Raw genomic sequence first — 17,355 nt, forward strand, 5'->3', positions numbered from 1 at the left:
GATGGAATCAAATGTTTCGTAAGTTTCTAAGCGACATACTCAGAAAAATTTGCTGAACTTGCAACGCACTTATGACGACTGATGACATTGACGAAGTTTTGTTATGAGCTTTGTGTTGGCATACAGCATCAAAAATCAGTAATCGATATGTTGATTTGTAGTTTTTCAATAAAATTTCGTCAAAAATCAGTAGAACTTCGCGACGGTTACAAACAATTTCTCCGTTATTTATTTCTAATCAATATTAATTCGTCATAATCTTTGTCATTGCAAAACTGTGAGTGGTGATAGACTGCCGACCAACGTTTGCATTTCTAAGTTAAGCATTGATCAATAGACTGCTGTCTCAAAAGAATTAATTTGAACAAAGCCTTGTTAAAAAATTAATTCATTGATTTATATGATATTTTTTTAGTGAAGAAACCAAACCTTTGAACTTTCAATGGACATCGCACAAGTTCGTTGGGAAGTACAGTTTGAAAATCACGGTATCACATAACTAAAGCACAACCAACCAAGTTTTAAATTTCGTAATTTATCAATCATGCTGCAAACTCGGAAACTTTCACGGACCCCCTGAAATCGCTTCGCGGACCCCCGGTTAAGAACCATTGAAATAGACATTAAAACAGCCATTTTCATCAATTGTGAATGTTTAAAAAATAAATTTTGCTTGAATAAAAATTGCTAAGCATGCGAAGTAAACTTGAAATCTGGTTTAAAACTCTGTATGCAGTGTCCATGACCAATTGGATATTTGTATGTTTGTAGGCATATACGGTAGTTGATTGAAATTATAATGAAGACTAAAAACTATAAAACAGCGCCATTCAAAATTTCAGCCTTTCAGATTGTTTCAACTGACGTCATTTGGTTCAGCGTTGGTTTCAGCTGAGTCAGCTCCAACAAATGTTGCTATTAAAATGTATTTGAAGTTGTATGAAAAGAAATAACGGAGTCTGATCGATGGGTAATTTCAACCATAATATTAACAAAAACTTATCCTCTCCCCTCCCCCCGGGAGAAGTTAAGTCCGTCGTGAGACTAATATCAGCTTTTTAGAAGCATATCAAACGATTTGATGCGGAAACATACAATTTCAACAATTCTTTACAAAATTTCGGGGGGCCCCCCCCATAAATCCTCGCCTGAGAGCCGACACGTTCATTGGCGGCATGTTGTGAACAAACTAAGCATTTATTGCAAAAGAAGGGAAAACGTAGGCGAAGGAAAACTACTATAAGGCTGCTATGGGGGGGTCATTACCATACAAAGAAGGAAATTGATCTCCTCCCCTCGAAATATTGTTGCATAAGCAACAACCTATTGACTTAAAAGCTATTGAAAAATTGTAGGAAAGTTTATTAAAAGATGTATTTCTTTGATCAAACATTTTTTTTTTTCTTTTTTTATATTGGTTGTAAGGTTCAGTCGTCCCCGCATGGTTTCATCAACTGGCACACCTCCAGTTGCTTTAGGTATGTGGAGCCAAGTGGTTCTTCCTACTAATTCATCTATTTTAAACTGTTAGGTTTGGTGGCCGTGCTTCATTTACTTTCGTGTACGTAACCTTTAAATTTGCATCGCATGCACGTTTTAAACTTTTGTAGTTTTGCCACCTTTTCCTTTTGTTAGTTTTGTTCCCGTTCACTATTTGTAACTTTATCATTGCTGTTGTTTTCCGACAAAGAAAAATAAATTGAATTGAATATATACGGCATTATGTAGACAAGCTATGCAATTTTGTTGTTGAATGTTTTGCTTTCCCGGACCCACTGTAATGTCGATTGTTTGTTTCTACGTGTACGGTGTATAGGCCTACATATCAGATCTAATATATGAACGCTAGATAAGCAGCGTACTGTGTTGTATTTTGTGCGAAAGATATTTATTGACTGACTGAAGCCTACCATTAAATCTACCATCATAAGCCTACTATTCTCACAGCTGTTTTGGCTTATGTAGCATATTTAAATAAACTTTTTGCCTTCTGTTACCACATGGTTTGACAGAGTTTTGCTTTTAATTGAAGCCGAAAGCAGCAGGAATGCGCAACTTTAATTTTTTTTCCAAGAATTACTGGGGAAGGCTCCCCAGACTCCCTTCTGGGCGTGACACCTTCGGCGACAGGCCGCCGGGCTCACTGACATGTGCAATAGTACTCAATGAGTAGCCCCGGAAATTTTTGCTGGTTACGCCCCTGACCATCAGTATTATATTTAGATACTTCTTAAAACCAGACTTGAAACGAATACAAAACTTGGACAAAGAAGTAGGGTAAAATATTAACATTTCTACTGACATTACAAAATAATGACAAAATAACAGACGTGTTGTTTTAATACTAAAAACGCTCTTCATGCAATTAGTGAGAAGGTCGTTGCAAATTTCCTCACTAAGATTGTGAAACCTTATCAATGCAAGGTTTATATGACACAAGTTAACGAAAAAACGCTCAGACTATCTAATAAGATACAACTCAAAACTAATCGTTTTCTTTTATAATTGCTCCGCGTGCCATCTGCTTGACCGAAGCGTGGTGTGGAACTGTTGATCGGGCTGAAAAGAGCCGACCCAGCTTGTGGTTGAGACCACATTATTTTGAGAATGGGAAGTGAGTGACAGCTGTCTGGGCAACGAACAAAAAGTGGCGTTTAGCGCGTGAAATTTAAACCTTTTGATGGTTTGTGCTTTCATTCTACTTCTACATGTAGACTACATGGCAAGTTGATGACACAGAATAAAACTACTGTACTTCAAAATCGTCACTCAGCGAGTTTATCAAACGCGTGAAAGGTTTGTTTTGAAAAAAAAGGCTTGGCAAGTGCAAGAATAGCAATCGCCGATTTGATTCTGTTCAGATCAGTCAGCTGTTGAAATAGGTCGCTTGTAGAACTACGGGGTGACAAGAGCATGTTTTTTTCTTTGTCTTTACGTTGAGTTAATGCAATATATGCGTGCTTTCCAACATAGAAAGAGGAAGTGCTGGTCATTTAACAGTTAGCACAGACACATTACTAATGACTATCAGCCACTTCAAATTAACTGTTTAGTCATAATAAGGGTATAATGTAAATATTGACTTATTTTGTCATTATACAAACATAATATGTACGTTATAGTTTCAGGAAGGAGTCACGGGCTTGCAAGGGAATGGTTTAGGTTATTGTGGTTAGGTAGATTAGAGTTTAAATAAACTGATAAAAATGTTTCAAAAATGTATGCTGCTGTATTTTTTGCTGCTGCTCAGCAATCATCTGTCAAAAGTACTTTCCTACAAGCCAGTTATTATTATGCATGGACTTTTCGACAAAGCAAGCTCTCTAAATCATTTAGTTGAAAATATCAAAAAGGTAATTTGTTATATTTTAAGTGTAGCATTGTATCTATTAATTGCTGTGATTATGTGACTTGTATTGGCACAAAGGATGTCCGCTGAACAGGTTGTTCCTGATCACAAGATTATATTGACAGCTAGCAATTAATTTACACAGCGAGTTAAATCATGTTTGAAAAATGAGAAAATGAGATCTTTTGTTCGTACAAAAAGGTAAAAACCGGAAATGTCGTTTTTTCATGTCAACTGCACTCACAACGATTTGTACATTTTTTCTAGTTTCTTAACTTCTCAAACTATTTCGCTTTCGGTTTGATCAAAAGTGTTAGATTAAACCTAAATGGTGAAATCTAATGCATATAAAATATTGTTAATTCAACGTTGATTTTAGGTCCACCCTGGAACGAAAGTTCACAGTGTGGACATATTCGATGACGTAGAAAGTTTACAGCCCATGTGGAAGCAGCTGAAATCTGTGCAGAAAATAACCAACAAAATCATGGCCTCCTCAAACGATGGTGTTCACATTATTGGCTTTTCTCAAGGTAAAGTGGATCACAATTTATGAAATAGAAAAAACAAGTCAGCTAATGCAGCCTTGTACCGATAGTGGACTTGGCCAGTTGGGCTATTCGAAATATATTTCTTTTGGATCAAACCTTCAGTATTTACTGAAAACTTGACGTTGGTTGAAATACACAGCTGTTTGCTATGACCGAAAGTAACCTCACGTTGTTAGGGGTGTTGCCTGACCTTCATATTTTTGCTTAACTCTGCAGAAACTTGTAACTTTTAGCTGATCGATCTACATTAGTAAATAAGTTTTACGTGCTTTAACCTTGGACAATAATTGGTGATTTGTTATTATCGTCATACGTCAAAATGATACAAAACAACATGACGCAACAACTCTTCAAGTCGATTATGTTTGACCGATAATAACCTCTCAGCTGGAAACACGCGATGTTCTGAACTTTTGACGTAACCAGCCTTAACTTGGCACAGTGACCTTCTGCTGCTTGGAAAGTTACGTCCGTTTGTCAAGCAAGGGTTGTTTATAAATTTTTGGTGAAGGTCTCTGGTACAGAGGGGGTAGGTACTTTTTTTTCTGAAGAAAATAACGGTTTATAACGTCAAGACTGTTTTCATCAACAATATTTTGATACAATTTTGGTAGAGAGGTAACTTTCTTCAACTACAGACAGATAAAACCAAGCAACCACACGGCATTTAACATCATACATTAGAGTGAACATAAAACTATAAACTACGAACGTTTTCGGCCATACTCAGGTTAGTTCTTCTCAAGTAACGAAAATAACTGATTTTTACAATAACAACTACATTGAAAATAACTGATCTACACAATAAATTGAAGTAATATTTTGATGTAAAATATTTGTCTTCTCCTGTTAGTATGTCTATGACGGGCATTTATTTGATTTCGAAACAGATTTCTTTTGGGAAGATGTCGTTTCGTCTTGAACTGAAAGCAAACTTGACTTGATAGCTAGTGTGAAGGCTACACCGGTATGGTCAGCGAAACACAATGCTCGCTGTTCTACAGTTGAGTACTCAGCGTAGTGCTGACGCCAGGAAGATCGCTCCTTCTCAACAAAATAACAAAACGCGATTTTTAAACCACGTTGTAAAAGAATTATCGGCCTACCGACTTTTCCCATCTGCTCTTGATGAATTTTATGAAAAGCTCGTCGAAGATTTCCTCACAAAGACAGTGAAAGCTTATCAATGCAAGTTTTTATGAAGTAAGGTAATGCAAAAACGCTCATATTATCTCAGATACGCAGCAACTCAAAACCGATTGTCTTTCTTTGTTATAACCCTTTGTGTGCCATCTGCTTGATAGGAAAATGGTATTGATGAGCGGTAACAAGTCGGCCATGCTTGTAGCGATGATGCAAAATTTCATTTGGACACCGACCTAACAAGCCAAGCGGATATCCAAACGTATCTCAATTACTTTGGGAAAACAATGAAACAAAGCTTGAAAAAAACGAGTATTTTGTTTATCAATGAGCTGCTCTTTTTCAACTTTTATTTCAAGTGGATTAATTATCCCTTTAAAGAAACTAACGGCAAACTATAAGAAGCATGGTTTTGAAGTGCCAATTATAGTCCTGACAAAGTGTTCATTTAACAAAAATAATTTTTGATCAAGGCGTAGGTGTCGCCTTTCTTGTCTTTATCGTTTTCGAGCGGCTTACAATGATTCGTTTAGAATCCTATATAATAATCTGCCACATTGTGTGAGCATTCGTGAGCATCGAATTAATTATATTTGGATGAAGAGGTTATATACTTTTTTATACCATAAACAGACATAACTTAGCAATCACACTCTATTTAACATTATAAAAAAAAACAATAAGCGAACGTTTTCGGCTAGTCATACAGCTCTTTTCAAGTTTATAAAAGAAACAGTATTGTAAAAGAAATAATACTAAAGAATCATACGGTATCACAGCATAAATACGGTCTAACATTCGAGAAACTGCTCAATGTGCCCACACAAAATAATAACTGAAAGATTATGCAGCGTCCACGTCCCACACCCTGACCGTTTTTATAGATCTCTTCAACCACTCTCAGCAAGCTATTTATCTTGATTGTTATTGATGATTTTTCACTCCTAGTTTCCTTGTTCTGTTGTTTTTGTGTGTTGAGGCAGCTATGGACAATTTTGACTGAAATAAAATTGAAATTGAAAATTAAGAACGGGAGTCGAGTCAAAGACTTTTGACTTAAGTTTTTCACAACATCAACTTCTTGTCTATTGATCGTGACTTTGATGTCGGTGTGGCCATATTTTCTGAGATGATGGCCTACCAATGTTTTCTTCCATGCCATTCCACCATCTTCTTTTCTGTCTCTTTCTGTTTTTTTTTTCTCGTCTCCTGGTGTCCACTTTGTGGGTATTTTGACCCATTCGTTACCAAATCAACAAAATGCAATTTCTAACTTTAACAACAAATTCGACAAAGAGAGCAAGTGTCAAAAAATAAAATAGGTCACGAAATACCTCGTGGCTCGTATTAAAAGCTTTTGCAGGCTGCACACGGCCCGCGTGCGGTATGTTGTGCATGACTGATTTAATGGATTTTTTTGGACAGCCTACTGCGCCCTCGTCTCGTATGCTTACCTCGTCACCTGTGTGACATTTGTAACACGAATAAATTATTTTTCAAAATTCTAAATATTTTCGTGGCACGCAGTTTGAGACCCACTGAGTACATTAGCCGTATAGGTCTATCACAGCAACATATGGCATGGCTATTCAGGAAATAGTTGATGTGTTATCATTTTTTAAATCGAGGGCAGCCAGTCACCGTATGCTAATGAGTTGTTTCCTTATCATAGATGCCACTCCCTGAAGTGGCGATGGGGTATTGTGGAATTTTTAGTGATTTTACCCTCCTGCGTTGGGTAAACTATAAATTCAGCCTAATATAATGGGTTGATACAATTGTTCAATCAGCCTTGGCTACTTGTAATTAAAATTCTTCTCGTAGAAAGTTAAGTTGTTCTGAGAGGATTGCTAAGCACAACTTCAGTTAATGTTTGGATGCTTTGCTGTATTCCAGGTGGATTGTTGGTCCGTGGCATCATTCAAACAACAAATGACCACAACGTGAATAACTTCATTGCTCTCTCCTCCCCTCTTAATGGACAATTCGGGGGTGAGTAACTAAATGTTAATTACAATATTGTAGTGCATAATATACATATTATATGCTACAGTAATATGTAATATCTATATAAGTAATCCCCGCTGATTAAGCCTACTCCGGGACTGGACTATTTTAGGCCTTAATAAGCGGGTGGGTCTATTAACTGTGGGACGATTGTCTGCCATTCATATACATTCAGTAATTGCGGACCGGACCAAGTTGGGTTTAACAATCGGGGGGGGGGCCTATTAACTGTGGGCTTAAGAAGCGGGGACCTTTGTAACAATGTATTAATTAGTTTGCTCCTAATGATTGTCATTTACTCTAACACGAAACTCTAGGTTGCGTATTACTTGTCTGTGCCAGTCATTACTGTAAAAGTTCTGTAATACTCATGTGTAAACAATATATATATATATATATATGGCATGTAGTTTAAGTGATGAAACATTTATAAGTATTTTGCCGAACAAACGCGTTGATTGCGTGAGTCAATGCGATGATTGCCTCAACTTCAAACACGTTTCTATTGAGATAAAAGTTTCTTGACCAATTCCTCCCATTCCAATCATTTATAGAATGTTGTCAACATATGCTTGTGCTTATATTTTCTAATTTTTGTTGTCTACCTTTTTGTGAATGGTTTAGTTTCCCTTTCAACCGTAGCGGGACTGCGCCCTGCATGCAAATTGCAGTCTTCTTGTGTTTTTGTGATGTGAAGAAAATGTAGAGAAAGTAGAGCATTACGAATCCCAGCAAACAGCGCTCATGATTTATTAAAGTGATAATAAAAGTTAACACTATTTAGATTGTAAATTCACATGGAATTAAGCTTACATTTTGTTATGTAACGACCATACAATCATTTCTTTATCAAGCGAGAAGTGAAGTGGTCTTTTGTGGCTTATGGCTGTACTGTGAAAATAAACAAAACCCTTGTAACATGTTCTGTTTATAGAATTTTCTTAATGCTTTTCACATGGATCGAACTCGCGTTCACAACGCAAGAGACGAATAGGCTTTTTATTGTGCTGCTGTGGTCCGTAACAGTTCCAAATCCCGACCTTAAGCTACACGAATTATTTTATACTACTTTCACAGAGTGCCATAGAGGACTTTGTGCGGATGTTATTCTATAGGCGATTATGATAAATTTAATTACAGTCCAGGTCTTGAACCTACTGCTGAAAATCTGTAAAATGCAGTTACAGCAAGGGAGTTTTTGTTTGTGCTTTTTGTGTGAGGCAGGCCTCGAAATTCGTTTTTGTTGACGGCGGACAAACGTGTCCGGTCTGAGCAGCTTATCTCGGCGGACAAATTAAGTCTCAAGGCGGACACACCAGTTTTAGCGTCGATTGTCGTGCTTTATTCACTTTATCTTGAAAATTCTTCGCCATTTGAGAACTATAGCTACGGTTTAGAAGGCTTTTTAAAATTTCAGCAAAGTCACTCTGAAAGGCTTTCAGACCAACGACGTGCGCTTGAAAAGTCAAAGCGCCGTGTCGCTGCTCAATACGCCGCATAACTGATTGACTTTCGCTCGAACGAGGTCGTGCGGCTTCTTGCGTCACAATGCTTTGGGCACGAGTCGGAAAAACTTCTACGCTAACGCTACTATTTTCTGCTGTGCAAAGTTTCACTTGGCCTTTTTCTTTAAGTTTATTTTTGCGTGTCATGTGAGCGAAAGTGAATTTTCCCTGGGCCTTTTTTTTCTTACAGTAATACCAAAACTTCACAAATTTTGCTGTAATAGCTTACTGAACTCGTATAATCTAATTTTGTAACCAACCTTGCCGTATCAATATTACTAGGAGATCAAAGCCAGATATTGTGACGTAAAACTTGAACAAAGTTGCGCTGATTAGTGTAGAAGTACAGGTACTCCCATCGATTCTTAGCGAAGAATTCACCTGAGTTGTTACCCTGATTCAATGTCATCAATTGTTGAAGCAACGTAAAAATCGAACGTTTTCCTGCTTGTATGGAAGCTACCCAGATAACATAATCTATCATTTTTACATTGATTCAACGTCTGCGTCTACAATGAATTAATATAAGAATGATAGATTTTGTTGTCTTGGTGAGAAATACGGTATTCACATTTTCTAGATGCGCGCTAGAATGCGCGGGAAATTATATTCTTGCAACAATTGTTAGTACTATGCAATGACGATTTGTATCGCTAGTTCCTGAGTTATTTCTCGGCGGACAAATATGACCGATCTAGATGGTACTTCCCGCGGACATCACATGCTGTGATGGCGGACATGACCGCCGTGTCCGCCGTGAATTTCGAGGTCTGTGAGGTGATAACTTCTGCTGACTTGGTTTTTAGTTCAATACCAAATGATTTTTAACACGTTCTGTTCTTTCCACAGACACTTCGTACATAAAAAAGTATCTTCCTATTTTTCCTAGTGGCCTGAAGGAAGACATGTATGAGTTTTTTTATTCCTCATTAGGACAAAGATGGTCCATTGCAAATTATTGGAAAGGTAAGGTAGTCGATAAATGATAATAAAATAGGCTAATGATGTGTGTTTTTATATAGCGTTGTATCCATCCATTGCAGATATGCGCTGCTTCTCAGCGCTTTGCAAAGCAGACATGGTCAGTGCAGCTGTATAAAGACGCAACCGAGTACAGTATTGCCCGAATTTATTCCATTGCTGAGTGCCAAGCAGGAATAAGATTCAGTACCACTTTTAAAAATGCTTTGGATATAAACTAAATGGAAATAATTATAAGCTAATTTACATCACATAGCCTAATAGTTACTACTTTCTAAAACCTCTACAGCCTGTTTCTCTCTAAAAGGGGGATCATCAGAAGGTCCTTCTTCAAATGGAATCCTAAGATAATTTATGCATTCAGTTTATGCATAATAACATGTTGTGTCTATTGTTCTGTTTAAAGAATTCTGTAACATACAATAGGATGCTGCCACACTTTCGTTTCCACTTTCTACGAAATGATTTTGCTTTATCTATTTACTGCTTCACGCGGGGATCGAACCAACGCACTGTTGTTCATCAGTTGGAGGCGTGTATTAGGCTACTCGGCTACGCAATCGGCAGCTAAACGTTGTAACCTAACTAGGTCCGCTGAGAGGGAAATTTGGCCCCTGTGCCAATATGATCTTCGGGCCCCAAACCAAGACACCGCTGAGAAAAACGAACTATATCCAAAGAATACGGTGTGGTTTCCGCAAGTTCCGGGTTACATGTAAAGCCCTTTTGTTTAATCTGCCCCACACCATTGTCCTTTTAAGTTTGATTGACCTAGATGTTTTATTATTATTGAAAGCGATTACTGACTCAGTAAACATATTTACAGATCCCCACCAAGTTAAGCTCTATGAAGAGTATAGTTCCTATTTGGCTATTTTGAACAACCAAAGCAGCTCGCAGCCTCAAATGTTTCAACCCTCGTGGCGGAAGAATTTTGCTCGACTTAAGAACCTTGTTCTGATTGGTGGTCCTGACGATGGCGTCATCACACCTTGGCAATCTTCACAATTTGCTTGTTACGATAACAACGAGAAAGTAGTTCCGTTCAGAAGCTTAAAGGTGATTGACTGGTTGTAGCCTAAATTATCCAGAGAGAAGGCGATAGGGGCGATCTTCCCCTTAAAATGCACAAAAATGTGACTTTATTTATGATGTATTTGCAAGATCGGGTGCAGTCCCGGATTTAGGGGGGAGCAGAGGGTGCAGGTGCCCCGGGCCCCCCGACTTTTAAAAGGCCTTCTACGTGGAAAATGTGATTTTGTGTTTTTTTTTTTTTTCTTTTACCCTGCAAAATGCTGTGCAGTGCTGGATTAATGCTACTCTAGAAATGGTTTTTCGCGCTTAGGCGCGAAAAAATTTTTGCACGTGGGGCCCCCGATCTAAAAGTGCCCCGGGCCCCCCATCAGCTAAATTCGACCCTGGTCGGGTGTTTTGTTGAAATGCCCCCATCTAAGGATAATCGTTGGATCCACCCCTACATAGCCTACTGCTAATACTAAACAATTGGGAGAAATCAGTTAAAGAGCCCAAAATGTAAATACCGAACTCTATACATGTTTAGCAAACTCGCACTGAAGATGAAAACAGTTTTGTTTTGGAAACGTTTGCCATCAGTTTAGTGTCTACAGTTTGGGCTCTTTATTTTTTAGTTGAGGTAAAGAAGATATTAAACATTAAATTGAAGTTTAGTTGCCAGTAGGATGGCCAGACCCCTACCTCCCCTTGATTCTTGTGTGACCTTGTGGCACGAAACAGCTTAGTCCGCTTTCGGGATTTTGCTCTATTTCCGTACCGCAAACCTAAGTTGTTTCTGATAGAACACAAAACCCAACATAGAGAGCTCCCACTCTCGCATGTGAAGCAACGTCTACCAACGGGTGAGGACTAGCGACCCTCCCCCGCAGGCCGCACTCTCGCACCGCTCCCACTCTCGCATGTAAACCAACGTCTACCAACGGGTGTGAGGACTAGCGACCCTCCCCTGCAGGCCGCAACCTCACGAAAATTAACTAATAAAATTATTTATCATCATTGCTGATTCGTTGTTGGCTGCGTGGCTACGTGATGGCAGCGTCTGCGCGACGTTCGAAAGGACGCCGGTTCGACACCGCTCCAGAGCGCGTGGCTGTGTCTCGACAAGACACTATTAACATACCAAACACTGGGAAGCAGCTGACTCGACGACGACATGTCCCTTCGCTGCTTCTAGATGTTTTTTTTTTGCATTTGCGTGGTATAAGCTATGTTGTGACATGATAGTTATCGCAATAACTCGTTAGTGTGGCGATGTGTTGGCGCGATGACCTGCATCACTGGTTCAATGTCTCTACAAGTGTACGAAACTTCTCAGTCCGAGGATCAAGATTCCTACAATCAAGCAAACTCATTAATGTTGTCCCAACAAGGAAAGCTACTTTGTTTACGAAACATTTGTCAAGATTTTCGCTTCTACATCCGAGTTTTTTATTCTTTTCATTTACAGCTACTTCAGTTCATAATTTGTCTGTTTTAGATCTACCAAAATGATGTTTTTGGATTGAAGACCTTGGACAAGGAAAAGAAAATACATGAATGTACTGTACCAGGAGTTGAACATACTACTTGGCATAAAAATGACACTGTGTTTTTTAAGTGTATTGAACCTTGGCTTACATGATTTTTAGATGTTAAGGTTGCTTAATTTTTTTTTTCTGATTGAGTTACTTATTAACGTTGCAAATACTACATGAGCTTGATGCATGGCAACTGTGTAGGCCTATTTTTTAATCTGGCATTGTTTTATTTATATCCGCAGATGAGCTGTTTGCATAAGAGTTGTTGATTTGATTTTGTGTCGTTGTTTTAGCGTTTTATTACGCACGTTAAATGTAGTGTCAGTGTGGAAATACACCAAACTTAGACAAATTTGTAGTTCCACTGGATTGAGAGTTTGCTAATGTAAGGTAGCCCATTTAGGCTGTGTATAGGCTAAGCTGTCTCAAAGCGCTATGCTTAGTTAGTTAATTGTAAATAAAATGCTTGAAGCGTGTTATCAATGTGAAGAGACTTTTCACTTTTTGACGTATGTCTTACTTTAGACCTCTCATTCAACATGTAGGCTACGTGTTTTTATGTGTGTTTACGTGTGTATTAATCTGTACTTTATTTGCTGCGTCCTTTGCATTTTTAATCAAACCTTGCTGTTTCAAACCATACAAAGAACGATTTTTATTACCGCACTTTCTAGCTGCATTTTGGGCTATGCTATTTGGTTGATATAGCCTACCACATCTTGAACACTTACTTAAAACATACTATGCAAGAAAAAATGTGCGTTTGTTTTATAAACCAGACACATATTCCTGACTATCCCCGCTGGCCGTGATTTGTGGTAGGCCTACCTCATCTTCCATGGTATTTGGTGGTAGATTTACTTTTTTCCAGTGTTTCGTCAATTCTTTTTGTAATACGGCCAATGCCCAATTGTAGCTATGAGTTTTATTTTGCAAAATTCCGTGGCCAAGTATTTTACCAGCATGACAAGCTTAAGCTGTGCTTTAATTGTGAAACAAGCACATAAAAGTTGGAAATAGCGGCCCACCTCACAAATTCTATTCGAAGACTAGTGAGATTAGCCAATATTTCTGACAGCACTCCACTAAACGCTGCTAATTTTCAATTTATTTGAAATTGGAGTTGACGCAAGCAGTGCAAAATGCCCACTTTCAGCCACTTGTATCTGATCACTGGGAGACATTTTGCAATTATTTGCAAGGTTTAAAATAAGCGAGATTTCAATATATGTTTGTCCTGGCTGCTCGGCCCACTGGTTGAAAAAACTTCTGTAGCCTATATTCTTTTTTCGAATTTCTAAGATGTTTTTCAATAAATGAAAACTTTTTCGTTCATAAATTCTTCATGTCATTGTTGTCATCTGCGCCAAGTTATATCTGAACAAGGGTCTCAAAATATTTAAGAGTAAAATGGTTGGAGCTCCTGGTCAATCAAATAAAAAACACGAAGAACCCGAAATGCATGCTCAGCAAACGTTTCGAAAACTAAACTGTCTTTATCTTCATAGCTATTAATAGTTAAGCTAAGCAGTAGCACTGTAGACAGTTTAGTTTTCGAAACGTTTGCCAAACATGAGTTTCTTTAGTAGGCTACTTATCTTCATTTTGGATTTTTTATTAGATCACCAAATACCTTCACATAAATCACAACTGTCACACAGAGTCAGTTGGCCTTTGTGGTGCATTGTAGTCTGTGATATTGTTAAGCCAATAACAATAAGCTTATGATTTCGTGTGTTTTCGTTTCAGGTGGTTGTGATCTTTCGTACCGTGTGGATGTGTGTTTTCGTGAATAAACTCTTTGAGCAAACTTTGAAGTAATTTTTTAGGTTATTCAGGCACGTTTAGAAAATGTAGGCTTCTTTTCTGAAGTACAGTAGAACTCGGTTAATCCGGATGAAATTGGAAGTACAAATGATTTGTAATCTTTTTCTTAAGAAACAGCTTCGGATTATCCGGATTATTTAATCCGGATCTTTGCCTATTCCGGACAAAAGTTGCGTTTTCTCTATCGCTTTATCCGGATTTTCCCGACAGTTTTGCCATTTTATGCTAAAACGTGACGTGGCTTATTGCAAGAAATTTCTTATCTATTGTTCCGTTAATGTGACGCAATAAATTATTGCGGATTTCTTCTTTTCATGAACAGTAATCCCTCCTAACGCAAAATTCGTGCGCAAATGCCCAAACTCGTACTGTCACTTGAAAAGATGTCAATCAATCAATGTTTTATTTGTCAGTAACAGGAACATAGGTACATGTTTGAAATATGCAATATACACAGTACAAAAGTTACACAAGTTCCCATACCGATACATATGTCGGTGGAACTTTCGGCGGTATGTCGGTGATGTTTTTCCAATGGAAGACTAATGTTTGATTTTTTGTAAGTTTTCCAAACAAACTCGTCTTCCGTAACTGTTTTCAAAAGTTTTGAGTGACTACAGATTATTCCGACACGCATGTCTGAAGATATAACTTTTGCCAGTGTGTTCTTGCGTTAGACGCAGAGTCTACAAATACAATCGTTTTACATGCATAGGCTACTGCATTTCAAAAGAATTCTATCGCTAATATGGTGATCGCGCGTCTCGGAATTGACAGATGACCACACTAATGCGTTCAATTTCGGTGATTTTTACCGATACCCTTCTATCTAGGTAACGTCAGGCTTGATAAAAACCGTCATCGGTTAATCCGGATCTTCGCCTAATCCGGATGGAATCGCCGGTCAAATCGAATCCGGATTAACCGAGTTCTACTGTAGAACAAACTTAGGCTTGTAGTCTTTTTACCAAGTAGGGTAGCCTACGCCTAATGGGTTAGAAACAGAGGTGGGCATCCGCAGCTTTGGAAAAAGCGCTCTGTCGCCACAGCTAAAAGCACGCGCGCTGCCAGTTGATGATAGCCTGAGTGATGCGCCACCGCTACTCCTACCAAAATAAGCGCATGCTACAACAATTTGTGTCGAAAACCGAAACTAGAAAGCTCTATTCAGCTTGTGAAGTCAAGCTGATGTTGAACACGAATGAAATCATCTTTCTGTAGACGACACTGCCATTTCAACGTCGTTATGGAATACAAGTTCAACATGAGAGAGAGAGAGACCTTTTATTTTGTCTGTTGCGACAATAGTACGGTACAATTATACACAATACGGTACGAATAACATAGTACCATAGCTATCTAAATACCACAACAGTCAGGAAGCAGCGAAAGACTATATCAGTCATCGAGTCAGCTGCTTCCCAGTTCTTAATGTGACAAATGTCAAGCATCGGCAAATTGCGTTGAAACAAGATAGGCTGATGTTCAGTAATATTAATGAAAGAAAAGAAATCATGTGCTGCTGCGATCCTCAAGTGAAGTCCTGAGGTTTTATTCAAATATAAACTTTACTCCGGGTGATTAAAAATAGGAAAAACTTTTGAAATCAATAAACTCTTGTAGCAAGGGCGTTTAAACTTCAGTGCAACCAAGAAAAGTTCAAGCCAATAAATAGTACAAAGCTACGAGTAAAAAATATTTTCAGTAACAGTATTACAATACAAAAATAATCACAGTTTAAAAAAGGTATAGGCCTATTGTTCTGTCATAAAAGAAATGACTGAGTGACTCTCAGTGTGACCTGTTAGGCTGCATGAAACTAGCGCAATGTGACCGTATAATTTGACAAACAAATTGAATAGAATGTAAATGAGAAATAATTGAGTGTAACCGAATAACACAATAGGTCAATAATGTTTTCTTCAGATGAAATTTAACAAATCAAATCCAGGCGACGTATTATTACAAAGTTTGAGCCCAAAATAACAGTTTATGACACTTTTTCACTGACATAAAGCAACAAACTTTAAATTTAATTTAAAAAAAATCAAAACTTCGCATTGAAATAAAAGCAAAAAAAAAAAACAATTTTTGTCGATTTAGGCTAAGTGCGATTGATCCAAACTTGTCTGGCAGCCCTGCTTAAAAACTGACTAGGCTTGATTGCTGGCCAACGTTCGATTTTATGTCAAAAACTAAGTAATTTATCATTAAAAACTCTTGCGCTGGTTTAATTAAATTGATTTATACCGATACAACACACACTAATCCAGAAAAGTTAAAAAAAACAAGTGAATTTAAAACAAAAAATTTTAGGACAAACTTTGAACCGATTTGATAATGGGAAGCAAACAAGATGTTACACAATAGAATGTAAAACAATTAATCCACATGGCTTACTAATCGTTGTTTGATAAATTTTCTACTGTACTGTACTTCAATTGCTTCACTGGATAATAATTTACTTTCCTCATCTCTATTCTTCCAAAGCTGAGGCTGGCGAGTCAATTGCTTGTTTGCTGCATGCGGCAACCGCAGACTTGGATTCTTGATATGGGTTTCTTTGAATTGTTCTGTCTTTGCGAATTCTTTATCGATTTCAAAAATTTTTGGACTGAAATGACCACAATTAAATTTCTTTCTTAATTTGTCTAAAATTAGCTATTCTCCAGGCCTAAGTTTTACTTTAATCCAATTTATATATTTAGACCTGGAGAGCAAAATCTTTGCTGCTTACTTTGTAAAAAGCGCGGGAAAATTGAATTTTTATTCATGAAATTTTATTCTTATGCTCCAGTGCTTTCATCAATTCTCTCTATAAACAATTCGTTTTTTCCACTTTACCAATGAAATCCTCAGGTCTCTGAATCAAGAAACTTTTAAGAAAAACGAACCATATCCAAAGAATTCGTGGTGTTTATTTTCAATTTCTCGAGCCTCTTGGAAAGATTCCGGGATCTTAAAATTATCCCGGGCCTCGATCCGACTGGATCTAGGAGTCAACGTGATTGGCTCAAAGCTAGTCAAGAATAGCACCATTGGCAAAAATATAATCTTTTTATTCTACGCAACCTTTGAGCAGGTGGCAAACCATCAAGCTACACATGATCATAGAATTAACAAGAAATACAATTTAATTTTTCGTTTTCGAAACCTAGACTGTTTTTCTTTACAGCCCATGCTTCCCTTTCTTTCTTGTTAATTGTGTAATGGTTTTCTTTTTCGAAACCCACACTTTCTTCCTTAGGCTACCGTACTACTCCCTACAACAGCTTATACGCCTACTTCTTGAGTTGGGAAACTCACTAGTAGGCATCTGGCAACACTGACTGGCTACAGTTTGCTGCATCGAAAGTTGAGCAGGTACGCCAGGCAGTGTTGTCAGATTGGGCGATTTATCTGCAATTGGGCTACTTTTAGTTGGGCTTGGCGCCAAAAAA

General features: G+C 37.9%; 1 protein-coding gene across 1 annotated transcript; it reads left to right on the forward strand.

Annotated features, from left to right (window-relative positions):
* Nucleotides 1-3,130: 3,130 nt before the first annotated feature.
* On the forward strand, nt 3,131-13,898 carry LOC145771261 (lysosomal thioesterase PPT2-A-like). Its single transcript, XM_082582997.1, has 6 exons — nt 3,131-3,353; nt 3,729-3,882; nt 6,940-7,035; nt 9,405-9,521; nt 10,363-10,595; nt 12,049-13,898. Exons 1-6 carry the CDS (start codon nt 3,207-3,209, stop codon nt 12,190-12,192), a joined length of 891 nt encoding a protein of 296 aa, XP_082439123.1. The 5' UTR covers nt 3,131-3,206; the 3' UTR covers nt 12,193-13,898.
* Nucleotides 13,899-17,355: the final 3,457 nt, after the last annotated feature.

The sequence above is a fragment of the Aplidium turbinatum genome, chromosome 1 (genome assembly GCF_918807975.1).
Source record: "Aplidium turbinatum chromosome 1, kaAplTurb1.1, whole genome shotgun sequence".
NCBI lineage: Eukaryota > Metazoa > Chordata > Ascidiacea > Aplousobranchia > Polyclinidae > Aplidium > Aplidium turbinatum.